Below are 17,639 nucleotides of genomic sequence, written 5' to 3' on the forward strand. Positions count from 1 at the left end.
GAATGATCCCAAAGTAACATAAATGTTCTGCTCTGTGCCTTTGTCATGTTCCCCAAGACATGCAGCGGTTTGGTAGGATGTGCAAAGGACAGAAGAGAAAATCCAATTTATTATGCTCAGGCAGACTTCTTAGGCCACTGGCAGGAATAGGCCTGTGACTGAAGAACAGTGAGCTTTAATCAGACATGAACAGCAGGCTGATGAATGTGATTTAATTAAGCAAAATCCCAATTGGGATTTGCAGCAGTTCTGTCAGCATTATTGAGGCTTTCTAACACTGACTACGTAAAACCAAAATGACAAAGCTGAATACAATGACTGATTGACTCATCTGACACAGACAGATTACACGTCCTCTTAAAATTACTTTCCCATTTCATCAAATATAATTGTTTGGTGAAATGCCGCTGAATTCATTCACTGCCATTTCCACATTGGTTTTGAATGACTTCGATTAGTGACGATAATTTCTTAACAAATCCGACCAATAAACCAAAAATTATCTTTTTAATTTTAAGGTTTTATTTGGCAAAATCATTCACTAATAAATATGTGGCTTCACAATCACCCAAGGTTACTATGCAGGATATTTGTCAGATCAATAGACATGGCAGGGTCTAGACAGAGGCTGGGACATCTTGCTGTCCCTCAGGGGAGCTTCTGTAACCCGTCAAAAAGATCAAAGAGAAAATAGAAATGTCCTTTATAATATTTATTCCCTTTATTATAGACACAAAATTGGAAATATCTACCCGTGAGCCTGAATATATGGATATAATGACCACAAGGGAAGATTCATGCTATACATATTCTTTGCAGTTTTCTCCTGTATAGTCTGTAAAGGCACTTTGATCAGTCCTTATTTTATTTTTTTATATATCTGCAAGCTTTTTAGGGTTCAGTTGGAGGAACAGACTGCTTTATCACTTTCCAGCACCACTTCCTGCTCAGCTGTAACCTTTGTAACAATGTTATCAGTTCATTTAGGGTGATATACTTTCCTTCCTGTGCCAATTTGTTGCTTTCCTGAAAACCATAAAAAGACTCTTGCCTGTGGTTTATCACATTTTTTATTCAGATGTAACAGATTCTAGTTACAGTTTTTGTGTTCTTTGGTCAAGTTAATATCTTTTATAACATACAAGACCTGCAGGACAGGCTCTTTTGGCTCAGTGGGCAATATTAAAGCCATTTTTTAAGGTTAGGCCATGCTAAGTGGACTCTATAGCGGTCAGTGGTGTCATAGATAAATGGGAAAAGCTTTTGCAATAGTACAAGAAGTAATAAAAAAAGAAAAAGTAAAAAAAAAAAAAAAGACAATACGACTGGATTCCCGCTTCTGTTTATAAATGGAATATTTATCATATCATTTCAAAACCCTTAAAATACTGCATGGCCTCTTGGGAAAACAAAATGTGTTTATAATTTTATTTTGTCCTTTAAGTCTATAAAAAGATATCAGATTTGTTTTATCAGTTAATAACATGATCATGTGTAGATATTTATAAAAATCTAAAAGATGGAGATCTCACACAGCTTGTTAATGTTTCATGAACTTTGTTTTGTGGAAAAAAATCAACATTCCAGGCAAGCAAATCACTGACTGATGAAATGTGAATGTATGTTTTGCAGACATTATAAAACAGCTTTAGAGGTATTCAATATGGTCAGTGTTATTCAGCTGTCTGATGTTTAATTAATAGGTACAGTTGACTTTTTTTTTTGTTTGACATACAAACATTTGATATGCATTTTAATTATCAATACATGTTTAAAGCAAGTGGAAACAGATTTTTTCCAAATAAAAGCTGGAATTGAAGTTCCTGCATTTGAAGCCACCAGCCAGCCGGGGCCTTTCTGTGAGGAGTTTGCATGTTCTGCCTGTGCCTGCATGAATTCTCATTGAGTACTTCAGCTTCCTTGCACAGTCCAGAGACATGTGTGTTAGGCTAATTGGAGATTGTAAATTCTGCTGGGAATCACTGCTCGTTTCTATGTGTTAATAACCCTGCAATTGACTGGCAACCTGTCCAGACTGTCACCTGCCTTCACCTTATGTCACCTATGATAGGCTGCTCCCATTATGTGAGCCTCAATTGGACAAGAAGGTTAAGAAAACTAATGGATAGAGGAGAAAACACTGCAGAATGCAGCTCCTTTCAAGCTCATCCACTCTGGACAGATCTGTATGCATGTTCAGTTGCAACTCAAGGATCTGAAACCATTATTTTAATATTAATATTTGTCTATTCTTTTTGTTCCAGTGATTATAGTCATTGTAGATGAACCAGGAGTGGTAGTGTTGGATCACTGTAGTCCTTAAAACCCACACAAATGTGTAATTTGTTCTGTGCTTCTCTGATGCAGTTTAGATCCTTTGCAACGACTACACAAGACAAGATTCTTTAAAGCAGATTTTTTTTTGCTTGGTTTGTTTCTGTTGGTAATAGCTTCAGAAGAAGCCGCATGTTGTAGATTTGTGCATTAATTAAAAATCACTTGCTCTTGCATCACTGATTGTCAGTATCTATAAAACAAACTTCAGAGTCTTTGTTGTTTATTCATCTCTGTCAATTTCCCGCCGCTCACATTTTGCATGTTGTTTCTTTTCATCCATTATTAATTACAACAGAAGCCTCTGTTCTTGTGCTGCCTGAGCCGATAAAAGTCTCGTGTCTCACTGCAGATTCGTTCAGACAAAATCACGACCTTTTGCATCACTGAGTTGAAAGATGACACCGATCTTACACAAACAGACGGGGGCAAAATGGGCTGAATTTACTACATCAAACACTTCACAAAAATATCATGTACCAACCACAGACACCTGTTTATGTTTTTTTCAGTATAAATATTTTATTTCAAGATATAACAAACTGAAATTTATTCAGAGATGCCATGGTACTGTGAGGAAATATCAGCATATCAGCAGGTGGTAGCAGATCTTAAAATGCTCCCTTTCTTGTGCTTGCCAAATTCTCATGTCCATTTTCTCATTCCAAGCTCTTAGTTGTTTTTCAAAGGGCTAAAGTCCCCATTGGGTGGTTATCATTATTTACCTCCAATGCAGTGGATTGAGAAAGTGCTACAAAATGCACCTCGTCCATTGTGTTAGAGAGTTTGACACTTGCGTGTGGGGAGAGTATCGCCAAGGACAGAATGTAAAATGAATTCTGAACCTTTCTTGTGTAGGTTGAAAGTCCTTACACAACCATGTAACGTTGTGGAGGTCATTGGATAACTTTTTTTTCACTATTAATGGTGAAAAATATAGTAAAGCTGGTCCTGTGCAATGCCAAGATAGGTGCTCATAATGTTGGAAGTTTCAGTGTAAAGATTCCTGTGGTAAAAACACAGAATGAGAGCAGTTATAGATTAAAATGAAAGTTTTTTTGAATTCATCTTAATATCAAAATGTCTTACTTTGCCTTCTCCTCCAGCTTCAGGCCTTTGATCTGTTCCAGGTAATCACTGGCAGTGTTGACCGCACCTGCATAATAGGACTTGACAGTATCTGTTATTTTTGTGATGGTCCCTTGCTCTTCCTCATCAACCTGCCTCGGCACACGGAAGCTTTCAGCACCTATGCAAAAACAGGCCACATTAGTTAGAGGGTTAAAGACACGAGAGGCAAAAAAGACAGAGAAGAAGAAAAGTCTTTCACCCTAATGTCTTCACTTAAAACAAAACTTCATTTCCTGCTAAAGATGGTATGTCAATGCATTCAATAGCTTTTCTATATCAGAATATGTGATGTGAATTTCAGTTTTAACCAAAATGAAAAACAAAAACATATCATTTAGTCATCTGGTTTGTATCCATTTTCTTGAACTGAATGTGCTCATTATTACTCTGTAGAGATCTCGCTTATGTTACAAACAGGTTAGGATTGAAAAGCTTAAAGTTTTATTATCACTGATTCATAAAAACCTCCTGGTATATTATATATTTGTGTTGTTGGTTTTACTCTCTGAGGACAAACTTACTGAGTGCAAAAAGTGCAACAAGCACAGTGATGACCAGCAGCTTATTCATGGTCCTTGGATCTGTGAGGAAAAAAAACATTTGAAGCTTCCTTCTTTCCATCCACTAGGGTGAGACATTGTCCAAGATTTACCCACTCATCCAGCCGATGTGTTTGTTACATTAACTGTGCATATATGTTGTTTTAGTCCACTTCTAACATTAAAACACAGAAGATCTCCCCAAATCTCCCAAACGGTTAGGTCATCTTTTGGCTTTTTCTCATATACAGTGAAACAGCATGCGTCTATTTTAAAACTGCTCAGTAAATGAATCAAAAGTGTTGGTACTCACTCTATTCCTCTTCAGAAGTGACTGTGAAAAGAAAAAAAGTAAGAGGTAGTGCCGGCCCAGCTTGTTTATATAGGAGTGTAAAAGTGGTGACTTGTTGCTCTCAGAGCCAAAGTGCACTCTGTGGGAGATAAACCTGGACTGCTGTCAGCTGTGCGTTTTTTTGGAGTGGTTCATCATTGTGTCTTGATAAAGCAGATATTGGGATAATGCAAATACAAGGATAGTGAATAAAGCATGACAAGGTACTTATAACAGTGGTAGCACAGCTGTGGTTAGGAGTGACTTTCATAGTATAGACTGAAAACAGCATTGTAGAAGAATACTGACAAATAAATGTGGCCCAGTCAATTCTTTTCCATTGATAAGGTCAGTATCAGCAGACTGTTACTCCTTGCGCTGTTCACAGTCTACATAAGGAGGCACTTTAGATTTGTATAACAAGACTCAGTCATTCATGACACACTGCAACAGTCCCAAGTCCTTTTAAAATGGTCCAAAGTCTAAAGTGTGCTGAACACGTCACCCACACTGATTCTGGTTATGAAACAGTTAGGCCGCATTAATGAATATATGGTGTTGCATTGAAAACTCTTAAGAATTTATTTATTTTAGGGTTTTTTTAGAACAAAAAACAATCTCTTTCCACTCGTCTCTTCAAAAACCTTCAGGAAAGGAGAAGTTTGGTCACAGTTACATGCGGAAAACATTGAATCCCCGTCTTGATTCTTCTCAATTTGAAATGAAAATACAAGTCTAAAGCCGGCTGTTCATGTTATGTTGTTTTGTTCTCATGTGCTCTTTATTTCCTATTTTCCCTAATAATTATAACATAATTATAATATTCATTCTTGAGACAAAATCTGTCTTTTTAGCCTTGAGGCTGTGGTTATATATTAAAGTAAATATTGTGGCTCTGGGTAATAAGTGACAGTTTCTTGCTTGCCATCGGTGAACATTTGGTGAACAGAATTCAGAGTCCAGACAGCTTTGTCAATATCAGTCACATGCTTCTTTTTTTTTTTTGTTTGTTTTTTAGCCAGAGTAAAAACAATTTTATGAGGAAACAATTTCAAATAAAATTCTGACCTACGGAAATATTTGTGAGATGTTTAGATCTCTTTTTGGAGAAGACAGAATTTGCCAGAATTCACGAGGGGACAGGTTTAAAAACATTTCAGTTTGTGCTGGGAATAATTGTTAATGTGACAAAAAAAAACTGAGTTAAGAGCTTTCTCCTGCGATGTCTACATGTTGATGGAGGCCTAAGTAAACATTCAATCCAATCATGTGTTCCAGTCTCACATGTCATGTTGTGTGCGACCCCAAGAACTCAGGTCAGTTGAGTGCAGCTGTGGGCAGCAGTGGGGTTCAAACTGTTTGAGAATTTGCACTTTTGATTCAATCCAACTGAATAAACGCTGTGATGGCTCATCTCGGCATGGTTATTGCTGTAGCTGAAAATAACGTTGGTGTATCATTGCATTATAAATTCAATCAGTGATTTCTGCTATCATGCCGTGAACGCAGGAAGAGTATTTGTTTGCTGCTCATATGAGTAGAATAAGGCAGATATTCCACATGTTCTTGCAAAGTGCTATTCAACAGGAAACCTGTATCAATATTCAAATTATGGAAAGTTAATTCAAATAAAAACGTCTGAGATTATTGTACAGTTCTCTTTAGTAATTTTAGGTTAACAATCAATTTATGTAAAGATACAAAAGACACATTAATAATGTGTTTTCAGTATTTCTGGCACTAAAAAAAGTTTTCATATGGGATTATACAAATTCACTACTCAGGGGACAGAGTTTGACTTATTTCAGGGTATTAATGATATTATTAGCTTGTGTTTAAAGCACCAGCTTTTCATTATATTTCCAGTTTTATCAAGGGGACAGCTCACTGCAAAACCACAGTGAGTAAAAAATAAACCCATGGTGTTTAATTGAGTTTTCTTTTTAAATTTATGTTGTAATAAATAATGTGTTTTCTTCATAATTAAAAGTATGAAATGTATGAAAAAACTCTATACATACTTTAAAAGATACATTAGAAGATTATGAAATAACAGAATTATCAAAGCCTAGAACTTTTTCCTCGTATCATAACAGGAGAGGATCTGAGTGTATATGAAGAAACATATTTCACAGAGTTTTCACTTCATTTTATTGAACACGCCCACATTACATACACAGTCACACACAAACTCTGGTTAGTGTTTCAAACATAAAATACTGTACATGCACAATTTGCATATGTGGTGTTGACATGTTTTTCATGGTTTTAACTCTGCATGTTTGGACAAGTATTTTGATTTAAAAGAGGCAAAGAATAGTATTTGTATTCTTCTTCTCCGGTGTAGTTACTATGACCTATCATCTAACAAGGGCTGCTGAGAGGCAGTTTGCTCCAGTTGGTCTTCTTTACTCAGCGGGCAGGACTTCGTCCAGGACTGATTTAGCGTGGTCAATGCCCCTGCCCAGGGTGATGCCAATGTGGGGGCGCAGGTAGTGTTCATAGACACCCAGTGCTGCTGTACGAGCCTTGTCCACTAAGGGAATTGCTTCCTGACCGATAGCACTGATGAAAAGAGGAAAAATGGATGATTTTAAAAGTATCCATGATTAAAGAATTTACCAAATAAATCAACAAAACCATAAAAACTGTCTGTATGTGTTTGTGCTGAAATTGTGAAATCTAAACGTTAATTAAGTAGCATCTAATAGCAAATTATGTTTCAAGTAATGACATTAGCAGCTTACAAAGGTTTATTTTCTTTTGGAGCCGCCTGTGAAACATTAAGCGTTACTAGGATAGTTATAGGTGAAAACTTACGAGGCAACTTTCACAAAGGCTTGGTACTCAGGCTTGCTCTGCAGATTTTCAGCAAATTCCCTGACATCCTGTGAACGCTCATTGTCACGTAAGCCCTCCACAACGGGAGTGGCAGCAGCGTGCACCTTGTTGTAAAAATTCATCAGTCTCTTCATGAATGTGGCTTTGTGGGTGTTATATAACTCAACCATTTCTGGCGATGGTTCGGGAAGTGCACACAGGCTCATAGAGACTGGAAGGCAACAGAGTTGAGATTTTTAGAGAGAGAGATGAGAACTAGTACTATTAAAACAGTTGCAAGTAAATTCAATAATTACTGGTGTATACACATGTTAAAAAGAGACAACAAAAAAGATTAATTGTTGCACTGGGAAATTTCACTAAACTGTTTGGGGGTTAGTGTGTAAATTTTTATTTAAAAGCCAAATAAAAACTGTCCCACATATCTTGGCACCTCACTCTCAGTATCAGAGTTCCTTGGTCAGTATTTACATTTGAAATTTTTCTGCTACAGCAGCTCACTATATTATAAAATTAAGCACTTGTGTTGCATGTCAGCTACATATAAATACATGCAATATTCATCCATGGCGCAGTGTTCATTAAATCCCTGAGTGCAATAAAAGCATGTTAGACTGGGCCAATCAAACATCATTAAAAACAGTCACATCAAACTCAATTTAACTTAACTGTTACAGAACATTTAAGGTTTACAGGGTGACTTACCCTGCAGCACCAAGATCAGTGCAAAAACATATTTTGCATTCATTTCTGAAAGACAAAAGAAGAAAAAGCAAATGAAATTCACATTTCAACTTATTGAATTGTTTTCATATTTTATCAACTTAAGATCATGAACAAGGTGATTAAATTGCTAACATTTAAAGCAAAACTGCATTTCCTAAATATTTCACGAAAAGCTGTTTTAGTGAAATCTACTCTGTAGTTGCAGAAGAGAAGCTGCAAGGGCAGCTGCAGGAAGAAAAAGGGATTACCTGCTGTTGCGTTGGATGCACAGATCCGAGAAGTGACAGTCTTCTCTCAAACCGAGTTGTCTGTAACTCAGAGCGCACATCTGGACAGGAAGATATAGGGGGGGACTGCAAACAAACGTCATCTGATGAGCATACACACACATGCTTGCATGCACATGCACGCAAACACACACACACATACACCTACACAAAGTCCAGTGTATGTGACATTCTTTAAATACAGAATGTGGAAATATGGCTTAGTTGTTATGTAATCTTTCTGAAATGTACGTTTATCCTTATCCATATGGCAGGATGCACTGTGGCACTGTGGAAGTTGCATGTTTGCAGAATGTCATAACAATTACACCTCATTTTATAGAAAAAACTAAAGCAGCTCGTGTGTCTGTATCTGTTATGACAAAAGATAATGTTAACTGTATCGGCTCTTGATAATCAGCACTTTTTTAACAGCAGATTTTATAGTGTGTACTCAGATATTGGTGTCAAATGGTCAACAGGTCAAACATTCAGAACCTGCCCCAACGCATTGTACTGAGCAATGGCTGCTGGGCATTCTGCCCTCACCTTTCACCCTAATACCCTGCCAGCAATGTGATCAGTTCTCTTTTCAATAGTGTTTTAAAAAGGTTTCTCCTCTGTATATCTTCATCTCACTGTTTTCTTTTTCTTTTTAACCTTATTTTTCACATATCCACATGCATCCATTTAATGCTTGAGATTTGTTTTACTTGTCGATTAATGCACCTGTGTGTGACTTGTACTCACGTAATCAAGAAGACAAGCTTTTCAGCTTCGATTAAAACCAAAACCAAAATGTTGGTTAATCGGATTCAGTTGGTGTGCTCTTTGTTTAATAACAACCAAACAAATACAAAAACTCTAAAACCTGCAGCAGAGGCAAACAGATATGTTGTACGGATATTTATTAACAACTCATTTGATTTTTTTATGCATCATACATTAGTACAAGCCTAATGATAAACATTAAATTATGATCACTTCAGCAGTAAAGCCATGACGTTTAGTAAGAATACTGATTTACTCAGTTGAGTGAGTTAATCAACTTGAGTTGTGTTAAACGGTGTGTAGTGGCCGATGGTAGTCTGAATCCTCTCCCACACTGAGCTTTTGACACCAGAGGCCCATTCAACATAGCTGTCAGTCACCGGTTGAATGTGGTCTTCATAATAAGCACCAGCAAAGCCTTGTGTTAGTGCCCCAAGCGCCAGGATTTTATTTTTGGCTGCCCTGTGAGATAAAAGCAGCAAAGTACATATAATACACAAATAAATATGTTATTGTGCAAACATTTTGACACAATAAGTGAAATCAAACTAAATATTTTAACAATTCTGATAATTTACTGATCATTTACAAAGAGTTCTAGTCTGAACTTATGAATGAACTGCATTCAGTGGTCAACAGGGGTTTTTTTTTCTGAAATACCTGACCCTCTCTGCCAGCTTCTGCAGCAGTCCTGGTGAGTCAGGTTCTTTTGTGGGCTCTATTTGGGCCAGAAGTGGCCCACATGCTGCAAAGAAAGATGCTTGTCAGTCAATTAGAACAAAACAAAACGTGATCAGAAATGACAGAATCAATACTGAAGATAGTATAAAGTCATACCTTGCATTAGTAAGAAAAGACTGAAAAGAAGTGCTTTCGTATGGGGCTGTCATGGAGAATTAAAAAAAAAACATACATCATAACACTTCATGATATTGTTATTAATATAACAGAACTCTTTGTCCGCACAGTCCATATGCAGTTCACATTGGATGCAAAAACAACAAAGTTCTCAGCAGATTATATCAAAACATACTGGTTCTTTGTCTTTGACAGCTACAAGAAAAACACAGATTTCAAAATAAAATTTGTCAGTTTGTGCATTGTCATTAAAACTACCATGATCAAAAGAATATATTTTACCATTTCCTCTGGCTCTGGTCAGCAGGAGTTAAATGAACCAAATGTTATCTAGCCACTTTATTTGTATTTGGTAACCTTGGCAATGTGAACATTGGTCCTGATCGGATGATCATTCATCAGGTTTTTTCTTTTTCTTTGATTCACCGGTAGCAAATCAACAAGTCTTATTATGGTTTTATTTTCTCCCTAATTTGACTTTGAAAAGTTTTGTTGTCTTAGCTAAAAAAAAAACCACTCACATCTGACAGGGCATTCAAAGACATTTGAGTTAAGTTTTAGTTGAGGTAGTTAGTTTTATACCTTTTTGAAAGATGGAACTTTTACTTGTTTAGGAAAAATTGGTTTAATCCATTTAACACAGATCTACCATTTACAATGTGTTATGATTTGTCTTTCATGTTAAGTATCACTGTGTTACAATATGAATGTTAGTAAAATCTAATTTTTTAAAATAAAGTCCCAAACTCTTGGGATCTTTTACTAATCAACCAAAGCTGAGTTCCACCACTGAGCAAATACACTTTGGTTTAGGTATCTCTATTTTTGGCAGACGTTGATATGCGCTGTATTTACAGAGAAGTCAAAGTCTGTCTTACAGCACCACAGATTTTAAGTAAAAATCTGGAGCAAAAGGTTCCGATAGACAAACATTTTCAGCTAAGCGAAGCATTTCTGTGGGCAGAGTCCACCATAAAATTGATTTTGTGTTGCAGTCCTCAGAGTCTGCTCTTCCATATGGAAACAGCTCAGCACTAATGTTCAGATTATGTTTCATAAGAGCACTGTACTCACAAACCTGGTCTTGCAGCTGTCTAAATATGCTGGATCAAAATTCTGTTGCCCTTGTCTTTAAACTGCTTTATGTTAAACATCTGGACAGTACAAAGAAAACATTGTGTATGTGTGTCCCTGAAAAGGCTGCAACTTAGCAAAAAAACAGAAGAAAAACTATTACAATGCAGAAAATGCCTGTTCATAAGGTACACCAAGATAAAAGTGATGTATAAACAGCGTTGCAAAAGATCTCACCTTCAAGAACATCAAAGCTTTGAAACTTTACCTGACATTACCTTAAAGTGAAACTAATTTCACAACAATTTCAAACAGGTGATATCAATTGCGTGCCCATGTCTGCACCAGCAGCTGACCTCTGTCAGGTTGTTCTCTTCAGGGAAACAGAAATCAATGAACTGGAACAACTTGCTGATTATTAACTCATCATAAACAGTGGCTTTATCCCAGGTGTTGTGAAATGCACAAAGCCATGTTGGCACTTGACCTTTGCTTCAAATTACTGACACAAATGGATTAATATCTATTAGATGTTACTTGGTAGCCTTTGAAAAAACTAGTCAGATTTTTAGTGGCCATTGGTAGACAAATACATAATTCTCCAAATTTACTTAGACATTCCACATATGTTAATAGTAGGTAATTAAAGAAGTTCATATAACAGTGTTTAGGCCTGGATTCTGGAAGTACTTCAAAGGTGGTTCACAGACCTTTTGTTGTTTTTAGAATGGACAAAATTGGAATAGCGTAGTTATGTGTTTCTATAAAAAACAAAAATAATCTGAGCAGACACTTTGAAATGATGTATCAAAACAATATTGCCTTTAGTCACTTGATACTCCAACCAGTTTTTTTTTCCATTTATCTATTTATTTATTTTAATCAAGTTGACAGTCTCTGGCACTTGATTGAGATATATTTTAGATAAACAGGGCACGGTGGTTAGCACTGTTGCTGCACAGCAAGAAGGTCCTGAGTTCAATTCCACCCTCAGGCCGGGGTCTTTCTGTGTGGAGTTTGCATGTTCTCCCTGTGTTTGCTTGGGTTCCCTCCGGGTACTCCGGCATCCTCCCACCGTCCAAAGACATGCAGTTTGTGGGGTTCGGTTAATTGATTAATCCAAATTGCCCATAGGTGTGAATGCGGGAGTGAATGTGAGCGTGGCTGGTTGTCTGTCTCTGTGTTACCCTGTGAAAGACTGGCGAACTGTCCAGGGTGTACCCCGCCTCTCGCCCTATGACAGCTGGGATAGGTTCCAGCGCCCCCCGCGACCCTGAAAAGGATAAGCGGAAGTTAATGGATAGATGGATGGAAAATAAATAGAGTGTGAGCAATAATCCATCTATGTATCCATCCATCCATCCATCCATTTTCTTCTCCTTATCCGGGGGCAGCAGCCTAAGCAGAGAAGCCCAGACCTCCCTCTTCCCTTGCTTGTCCAGGGGAGTACCAAGGAACAATGTTCTCAGTTCCCAGACCAGCCAAAAGATACAATCTCCAGCGTGTCCTGGGTCGGCTCCGGGGCCTCCTGCCGGTGGGACATGCCCAGAACACCTCACCCAGGAGGCACCCAAGGGGAATTCTTGTCAGATGCCTGAAACACCCCAACCAACTCCTTTTAATGTGGAGGAGTAGCAGCTCGGAATCCACTCCCTAATGAAGTAGAGATCCTTACCCAATCACTAATGGAGGGGACAGCCAACCTTGGGAAAAAGCTCATTTCTGCCGCTTGTATGTAAATCTGAGCAATAAATCACAACTCTGAAATCAATTTAATTTGTAAATCATACGTACAAATTGCTATTTGATTTAAGTTTTAATTGCTAATAAATTTTTAAAAATGTAATAATAATAATAATAATAATAAATAATAATTTCATCTGTTAAAATGAATCACACCTCTCAGGTTGTTATTGATTTTCCATGGAGTTTAAGCAACAAGTGAGAGTTTAAAAACTTCAATCCAGTTAGGATCCAAAGGTGTGCAAAGCATATGGATGGTCTTCTGTAATAGACAGGAAGCATTTAATTAGTGCTTAAATTTATTACAGAATTTCCTAGGGCAAGGATAGCTCAGTTGAGTGGTGGTCCCATAATCGGAAGATCGGTGGATCAAATGCACTAATCGGCTACCCTGAGGTACCGTCCTACACACTGCTCCCCGGGTGCCCAATGGCTGCCCACTGCTTCACTGAGTGAATGGGTTAAATGCATAGAGGAATTTCCCCACATGGATCAATAAAATATACATTGTTATTATTATTGTATGGTTAAAAACTGAGGATAACTTAAAAAAATAAAACTTGAAAAAAAAATCTTCAAAGATTACAGACTTATGTGTGCAGAGCAACATGTTATCTGAAATATCAGCCTTCATGCGTGAGAGTGAGCATCTTGTTGGTGAAGGGCTAGCTGCAGGCTAGTGATAGGATCTTGTCATCTTTTCTACTTTCAATCAAACCAAATTGATATTTCTTAACTTTTAACTGGAAAAGCCTCTGCAGATGGAGGTGATAATCTGATAATCACAGAGAGGAAAATTTACAAGGAGTGCAAAGAAAGGAACGCCTGAGACAGGATATGTTTAAAGCCAAGAGTGGCCTACCTGTGTATGTTTACTTTGAGTTTTAAAATATCAAAGTTTACTATATGAATAATTGTAAAGCAAACAAACAAACAAACCAAAAGTTGATGTTTTGAGTACATTAGTTTCCTGAGAAAAGCTCATTCTCTTCATCATTGACCTGCAAGTCTCCATGCCAGTATATAAAGTTTTAATAAACTAATACATAAATTAAAAAGCTTTCAGCTTTAATAATAAAATCAGCTTTATAATTTATGTCAAAGGGGTGGGATTAAATAAGTGTTTACTTCTTCCCACTCCCTTTCAACATGTAAATTAATCAGAACATTTTTTTGTATGTATTTTGTATAGTATTTTTTTTCTCTCTTATTTTATTTTCTAAATGTACCTGTAAATTGTTCACATGTTGAAATAAATAACCAATCAATCATCAATCAAAATCAGTTTTAATAAAAATAAATCAGTATTAGTCATAAAAATGAAAAACATACCTGTTTTCAATCTTAGAAGTGTCTTTAAAAAAATCTATGTGCATCTCACTTTGTAAGCACGCTGCGTTTCAGGAGGGTGGCCCAAACACCATGCAACATGGACAAGTGGTGACCTTGAGGCGTCTCTGCCCACTTTAGTGGTCAGCACTGATGTAGTTACAGTAGTGTGGAAAAAGTGTTTGCCCCTTCCCGATGTCCTATTTCTTTCTATGTTTGTCACATTTAGATGTTTCAGATCATCACACAAATCTAAATGTTAGACAAAGAATGCAAAATGCAGAATGCTGGATAGAGACGAGTTCAATTTTATTCAGCAAGACTGTGTGCTGAAAAATAACTCTTAGATGAGAATTCAAAAACCACTACTTGTTTAATTATCATTTACAAGTGATAGTCACAAGTATGTCAAAAAATCTCAACAGTTGTTGGCTGTAGATATTTTATCTTGTGAGGTAAAGACAACAATAATAAAGAGAAAAGCCAAACAAAACTAAGATCTTAAATCCGTGTTTCTAATAGTTTTAGGATTGTATTTGTGTGGGAATTCGTGAAGTCATTAGAGGAATTAACTACTGGCTTTATTGATCATTAGCTAAACAGAGCTATGACTTTTTGTCAGCCTAACAACAAAAAACCCAAGGTTGTCCTTATTGTCTTCAATCAGTGACAAGCAGAAAGATGGTCTAGCTTTACAGGTGCTTACTTATAGAGCAACAAACTCTTTTTCCAGGATAAGTGAGGATCTTCTACATTAATGAGACAGAATTTCATCTTCAGCTTTGGGTTCTCATTTAAGGCTGACAAGTACTTCTGATTTTACTTCTGATTTTACTTCTGATTTTAGGTTTTCTTTTTCAGAGGAGTATCCAGAGTATCCAGGGTCATATGCAGCAAGGATGTAACTGTACTAATAAAATAATCAATGTCTTTGGGAATAGTGTTTACGTAGCTTGTGTTGGCACATGGCAACAGTGGAGGAATTAAATCTATGAACTTAGTTACAGCACTTTCTGAACGACATTAATTGTAATGAAATGTATTCTAATGTATGCATTGATTAAAAAAACAGAAATATTTATCAAATTTAAATTGTATATTGAATATATTTAGATATGTACTTTCCTAAGGGATCAGTTCATTACGTAAAATAACATATTTCAGTAGTGATATAATTATTAACAATTGACGCAAGCTATTTGGGAGCTCCTTAAAATCTGGAGTGGTGGCCAAGATTTCAAACTGTGTAAAAAGAAAAAGTGATTTACTGCTTTTTAATAATTAATGACTAGACTGCACTGAATACTGAATAAAAATTTGTCTTTGTAAAGATTATGTAAATTGTTAAGATCAGACTGTATCTGAAGATATTTTTTTGTTTGTTTGTTTGCATTATTGTAACTTCTGTTGTTCATTGATTCAAGAATTGAGAAGTCTGACTTAAAAACATTTGCAATTGTATAAATTTTTTTTTTTTTAACTTAAAAGTCTCATTGTACCACACACATACTTAATAAAAGGGGAAAGTAAGTTTTATTTTTATGCATCAGCAACAGTAAAACTTTAATGGGAAAAAAAACATTCTGCTGAAATATGCAATCGCCATTACTTACATGTTAGATGATTGCTTTTAAATTAACTGAGTGCTTACTACAATGCTGAGCAGTTTATCTAACAGACGTGAATGTTTTTTTGTTTCCTTTGCTCAAACTGTCCTTTTTGTCTTGTTTTCCTTTTTTTCACATCCTACCTTCTTTAGACTTTTTTTTAGACATTCCTGTCCTCATTTAAAAGAGGAGTAAGTGGGCAAAACTTTATGTGGTCCATTTTGTCAGATAGTTGCAATGAAAAAAGGAGAATGAACTACAACAATAACCTATAGTAACTGTGACCTGAGTTAGAGCCAGGAAGTCAAAGACCTAATTTCTCAACATTTTGTTTTCACAGCAAGCCGTCTGATGCAAAAGGCCAATGTCCATTTGTTGCTGTTGACTTGACCTACAAGATGCTACTGCTATCATGCCACAGTACAATCAAGAACTCTTTTAATCAGTGAATACAACAATACATACACACACACACACTCACACACACACGTCATGTCATGTTTTCTTGCTTTGCATGGCCACAAATTGAGGATCACCCACAATTTATGTTTTAAAATATTTGCAATTTATTTATTGCACTTTTCAAAAAAAATAAAATAAAAGATTACACTCTTTACAGGTAACATAATTATTTAGTCTGTGTAGAGCAACATGACGTGAAATATCGGCCACCCACGAGCAGAGTGAGTATCTTAGGCTGGTTGCTGGCTAGCGACAGGTTCCTGTCCGCTTTTCTACTGACTCATTTCCCCGAATTTGGCTTTCATCTTCTCAAAGGCATCTGAGAACCAGTTCCTGGGCAAAATAAACACGAGTTAGATGACGTTGAATTGTGTGTGTGCCTATATGAATAAATCTTCTTATTCCCTGTATGTTAGAGTACCTGGTGCTGGTTCCAAATTCGCTGTTGTGTATATCATCGAAGGCAGTCTTAGTTTTTTCAGCGATGGACTGGCCAATTTCAGTCAATTTCTGACCAAACCTGTCAAATTTGTCCGTAAAGCTGGTATCGTCTTGGGCCTCTGTAGATGGAGGCATATTCAAAGAGAGGGAAATTTGCATCATGTGAAATAAGAACAGTATGACTGGAACAGGATATGTTTAAGGCCAAGTAGCCTACCTGTGTATGCCACAAAAGCCAGCATCAGCACGGCAACTGCAAGGTACAGTCTCATTTTTGCTGTAAATGACTGAGAATATAAAAGGGACAGATTTTTGTCTTTTTTCACACATTTGCTGAGGATCACTAATGAAAGTGGAAAACAGTTAACGTTTATCTTTCTTTAAAAATTGCGCCTCTGCATGTCAGCACCAAGGTGACTGGACAGCTCCTTTTACTTTTCGTCCGTTATTTCTCTACTTTGAGTTTAAAAAACTGACCATTTTACCGATAAAGCACATTTGGTCATGATATTTTTATTAAAGAAAACAAAACAAAACAAAAAGAACCACAGACACACACACGCAAAACACAAACAAACAAACAAAGGTTTTGAATTATTTCATGCTCTTTGTCTACTAAAGTGCATGTCTCTGCAATCTTTAATAAACTTTCAAAAGATTCTTTTTTAGTCCTATAAAATACTATATATATATATATATATATATATATATATATATATATATATATATATATATATATATATATAAATTAAAAAAATATACATACCTGTTTTTTGTCTCAGAAGAGAAAAAAATCAAGTGCCTTTAAAAGCCTATGTGCGTCCCTCTTTATAAGCGCTTGGTTTTAGGAGAGTGACGCAAACACCAGACAACACGTACGAGTGGTGACCTTGAGTCGTCTCTGCCCCTTTTATTGACCAGCACATGAGTTACATGAAGATATGTTGATTGTAATAGAGACGTGCTCAAATTTATTATGCAGCAAGATTGTGTGATATCCACCACGGTGATAAAAGAGAGAGAGCGAGGAAGAGAGAGAGAAAGAGAGAGAGAGAGAGAGACTCTAGATTACAGTCATGAAGTGATGTATTATGTGTAATTATTATTTACAGGTAGTACTCAGAAAAAAAGCATGAGAGACATTGAAAAGCATAAAGACAATATAAGTATGTGTATATATACTTTT

At 36.4% G+C, this 17,639-nt stretch overlaps 4 protein-coding genes across 4 annotated transcripts; all 4 read right to left on the reverse strand.

Annotated features, from left to right (window-relative positions):
- Positions 1 to 2,830: 2,830 nt before the first annotated feature.
- On the reverse strand, positions 2,831 to 4,382 carry apoc2 (apolipoprotein C-II). The gene is made up of 4 exons (XM_085365402.1): positions 4,318 to 4,382; positions 3,987 to 4,046; positions 3,424 to 3,583; positions 2,831 to 3,340 (listed from the first exon to the last, which is right to left on the reverse strand). The coding sequence occupies exons 2-4, from the start codon at positions 4,033 to 4,035 to the stop codon at positions 3,256 to 3,258; spliced, it is 294 nt and encodes a 97-aa protein (XP_085221528.1). The 5' UTR covers positions 4,036 to 4,046; positions 4,318 to 4,382; the 3' UTR covers positions 2,831 to 3,255.
- A 2,080-nt stretch (positions 4,383 to 6,462) lies between these two features.
- On the reverse strand, positions 6,463 to 8,215 carry apoa2 (apolipoprotein A-II). The gene is made up of 4 exons (XM_085366402.1): positions 8,151 to 8,215; positions 7,882 to 7,926; positions 7,156 to 7,387; positions 6,463 to 6,900 (listed from the first exon to the last, which is right to left on the reverse strand). Exons 2-4 carry the CDS (start codon positions 7,922 to 7,924, stop codon positions 6,744 to 6,746), a joined length of 432 nt encoding a protein of 143 aa, XP_085222528.1. The 5' UTR covers positions 7,925 to 7,926; positions 8,151 to 8,215; the 3' UTR covers positions 6,463 to 6,743.
- A 763-nt stretch (positions 8,216 to 8,978) lies between these two features.
- On the reverse strand, positions 8,979 to 9,992 carry apoc4 (apolipoprotein C-IV). The gene is made up of 4 exons (XM_085366403.1): positions 9,973 to 9,992; positions 9,777 to 9,822; positions 9,600 to 9,684; positions 8,979 to 9,401 (listed from the first exon to the last, which is right to left on the reverse strand). Exons 2-4 carry the CDS (start codon positions 9,781 to 9,783, stop codon positions 9,209 to 9,211), a joined length of 285 nt encoding a protein of 94 aa, XP_085222529.1. The 5' UTR covers positions 9,784 to 9,822; positions 9,973 to 9,992; the 3' UTR covers positions 8,979 to 9,208.
- A 6,100-nt stretch (positions 9,993 to 16,092) lies between these two features.
- apoc1 (apolipoprotein C-I) lies at positions 16,093 to 17,302 on the reverse strand. The gene is made up of 4 exons (XM_085365403.1): positions 17,220 to 17,302; positions 16,671 to 16,740; positions 16,434 to 16,572; positions 16,093 to 16,345 (listed from the first exon to the last, which is right to left on the reverse strand). The coding sequence occupies exons 2-4, from the start codon at positions 16,723 to 16,725 to the stop codon at positions 16,285 to 16,287; spliced, it is 255 nt and encodes an 84-aa protein (XP_085221529.1). The 5' UTR covers positions 16,726 to 16,740; positions 17,220 to 17,302; the 3' UTR covers positions 16,093 to 16,284.
- Between the last annotated feature and the right edge of the window lie 337 nt (positions 17,303 to 17,639).

The sequence above is a fragment of the Diplotaxodon limnothrissa genome, linkage group LG11 (genome assembly GCF_057381915.1).
Source record: "Diplotaxodon limnothrissa isolate DT_005_m linkage group LG11, D_limnothrissa_male_GT1.1, whole genome shotgun sequence".
Classification (NCBI taxonomy): Eukaryota; Metazoa; Chordata; class Actinopteri; order Cichliformes; family Cichlidae; genus Diplotaxodon; species Diplotaxodon limnothrissa.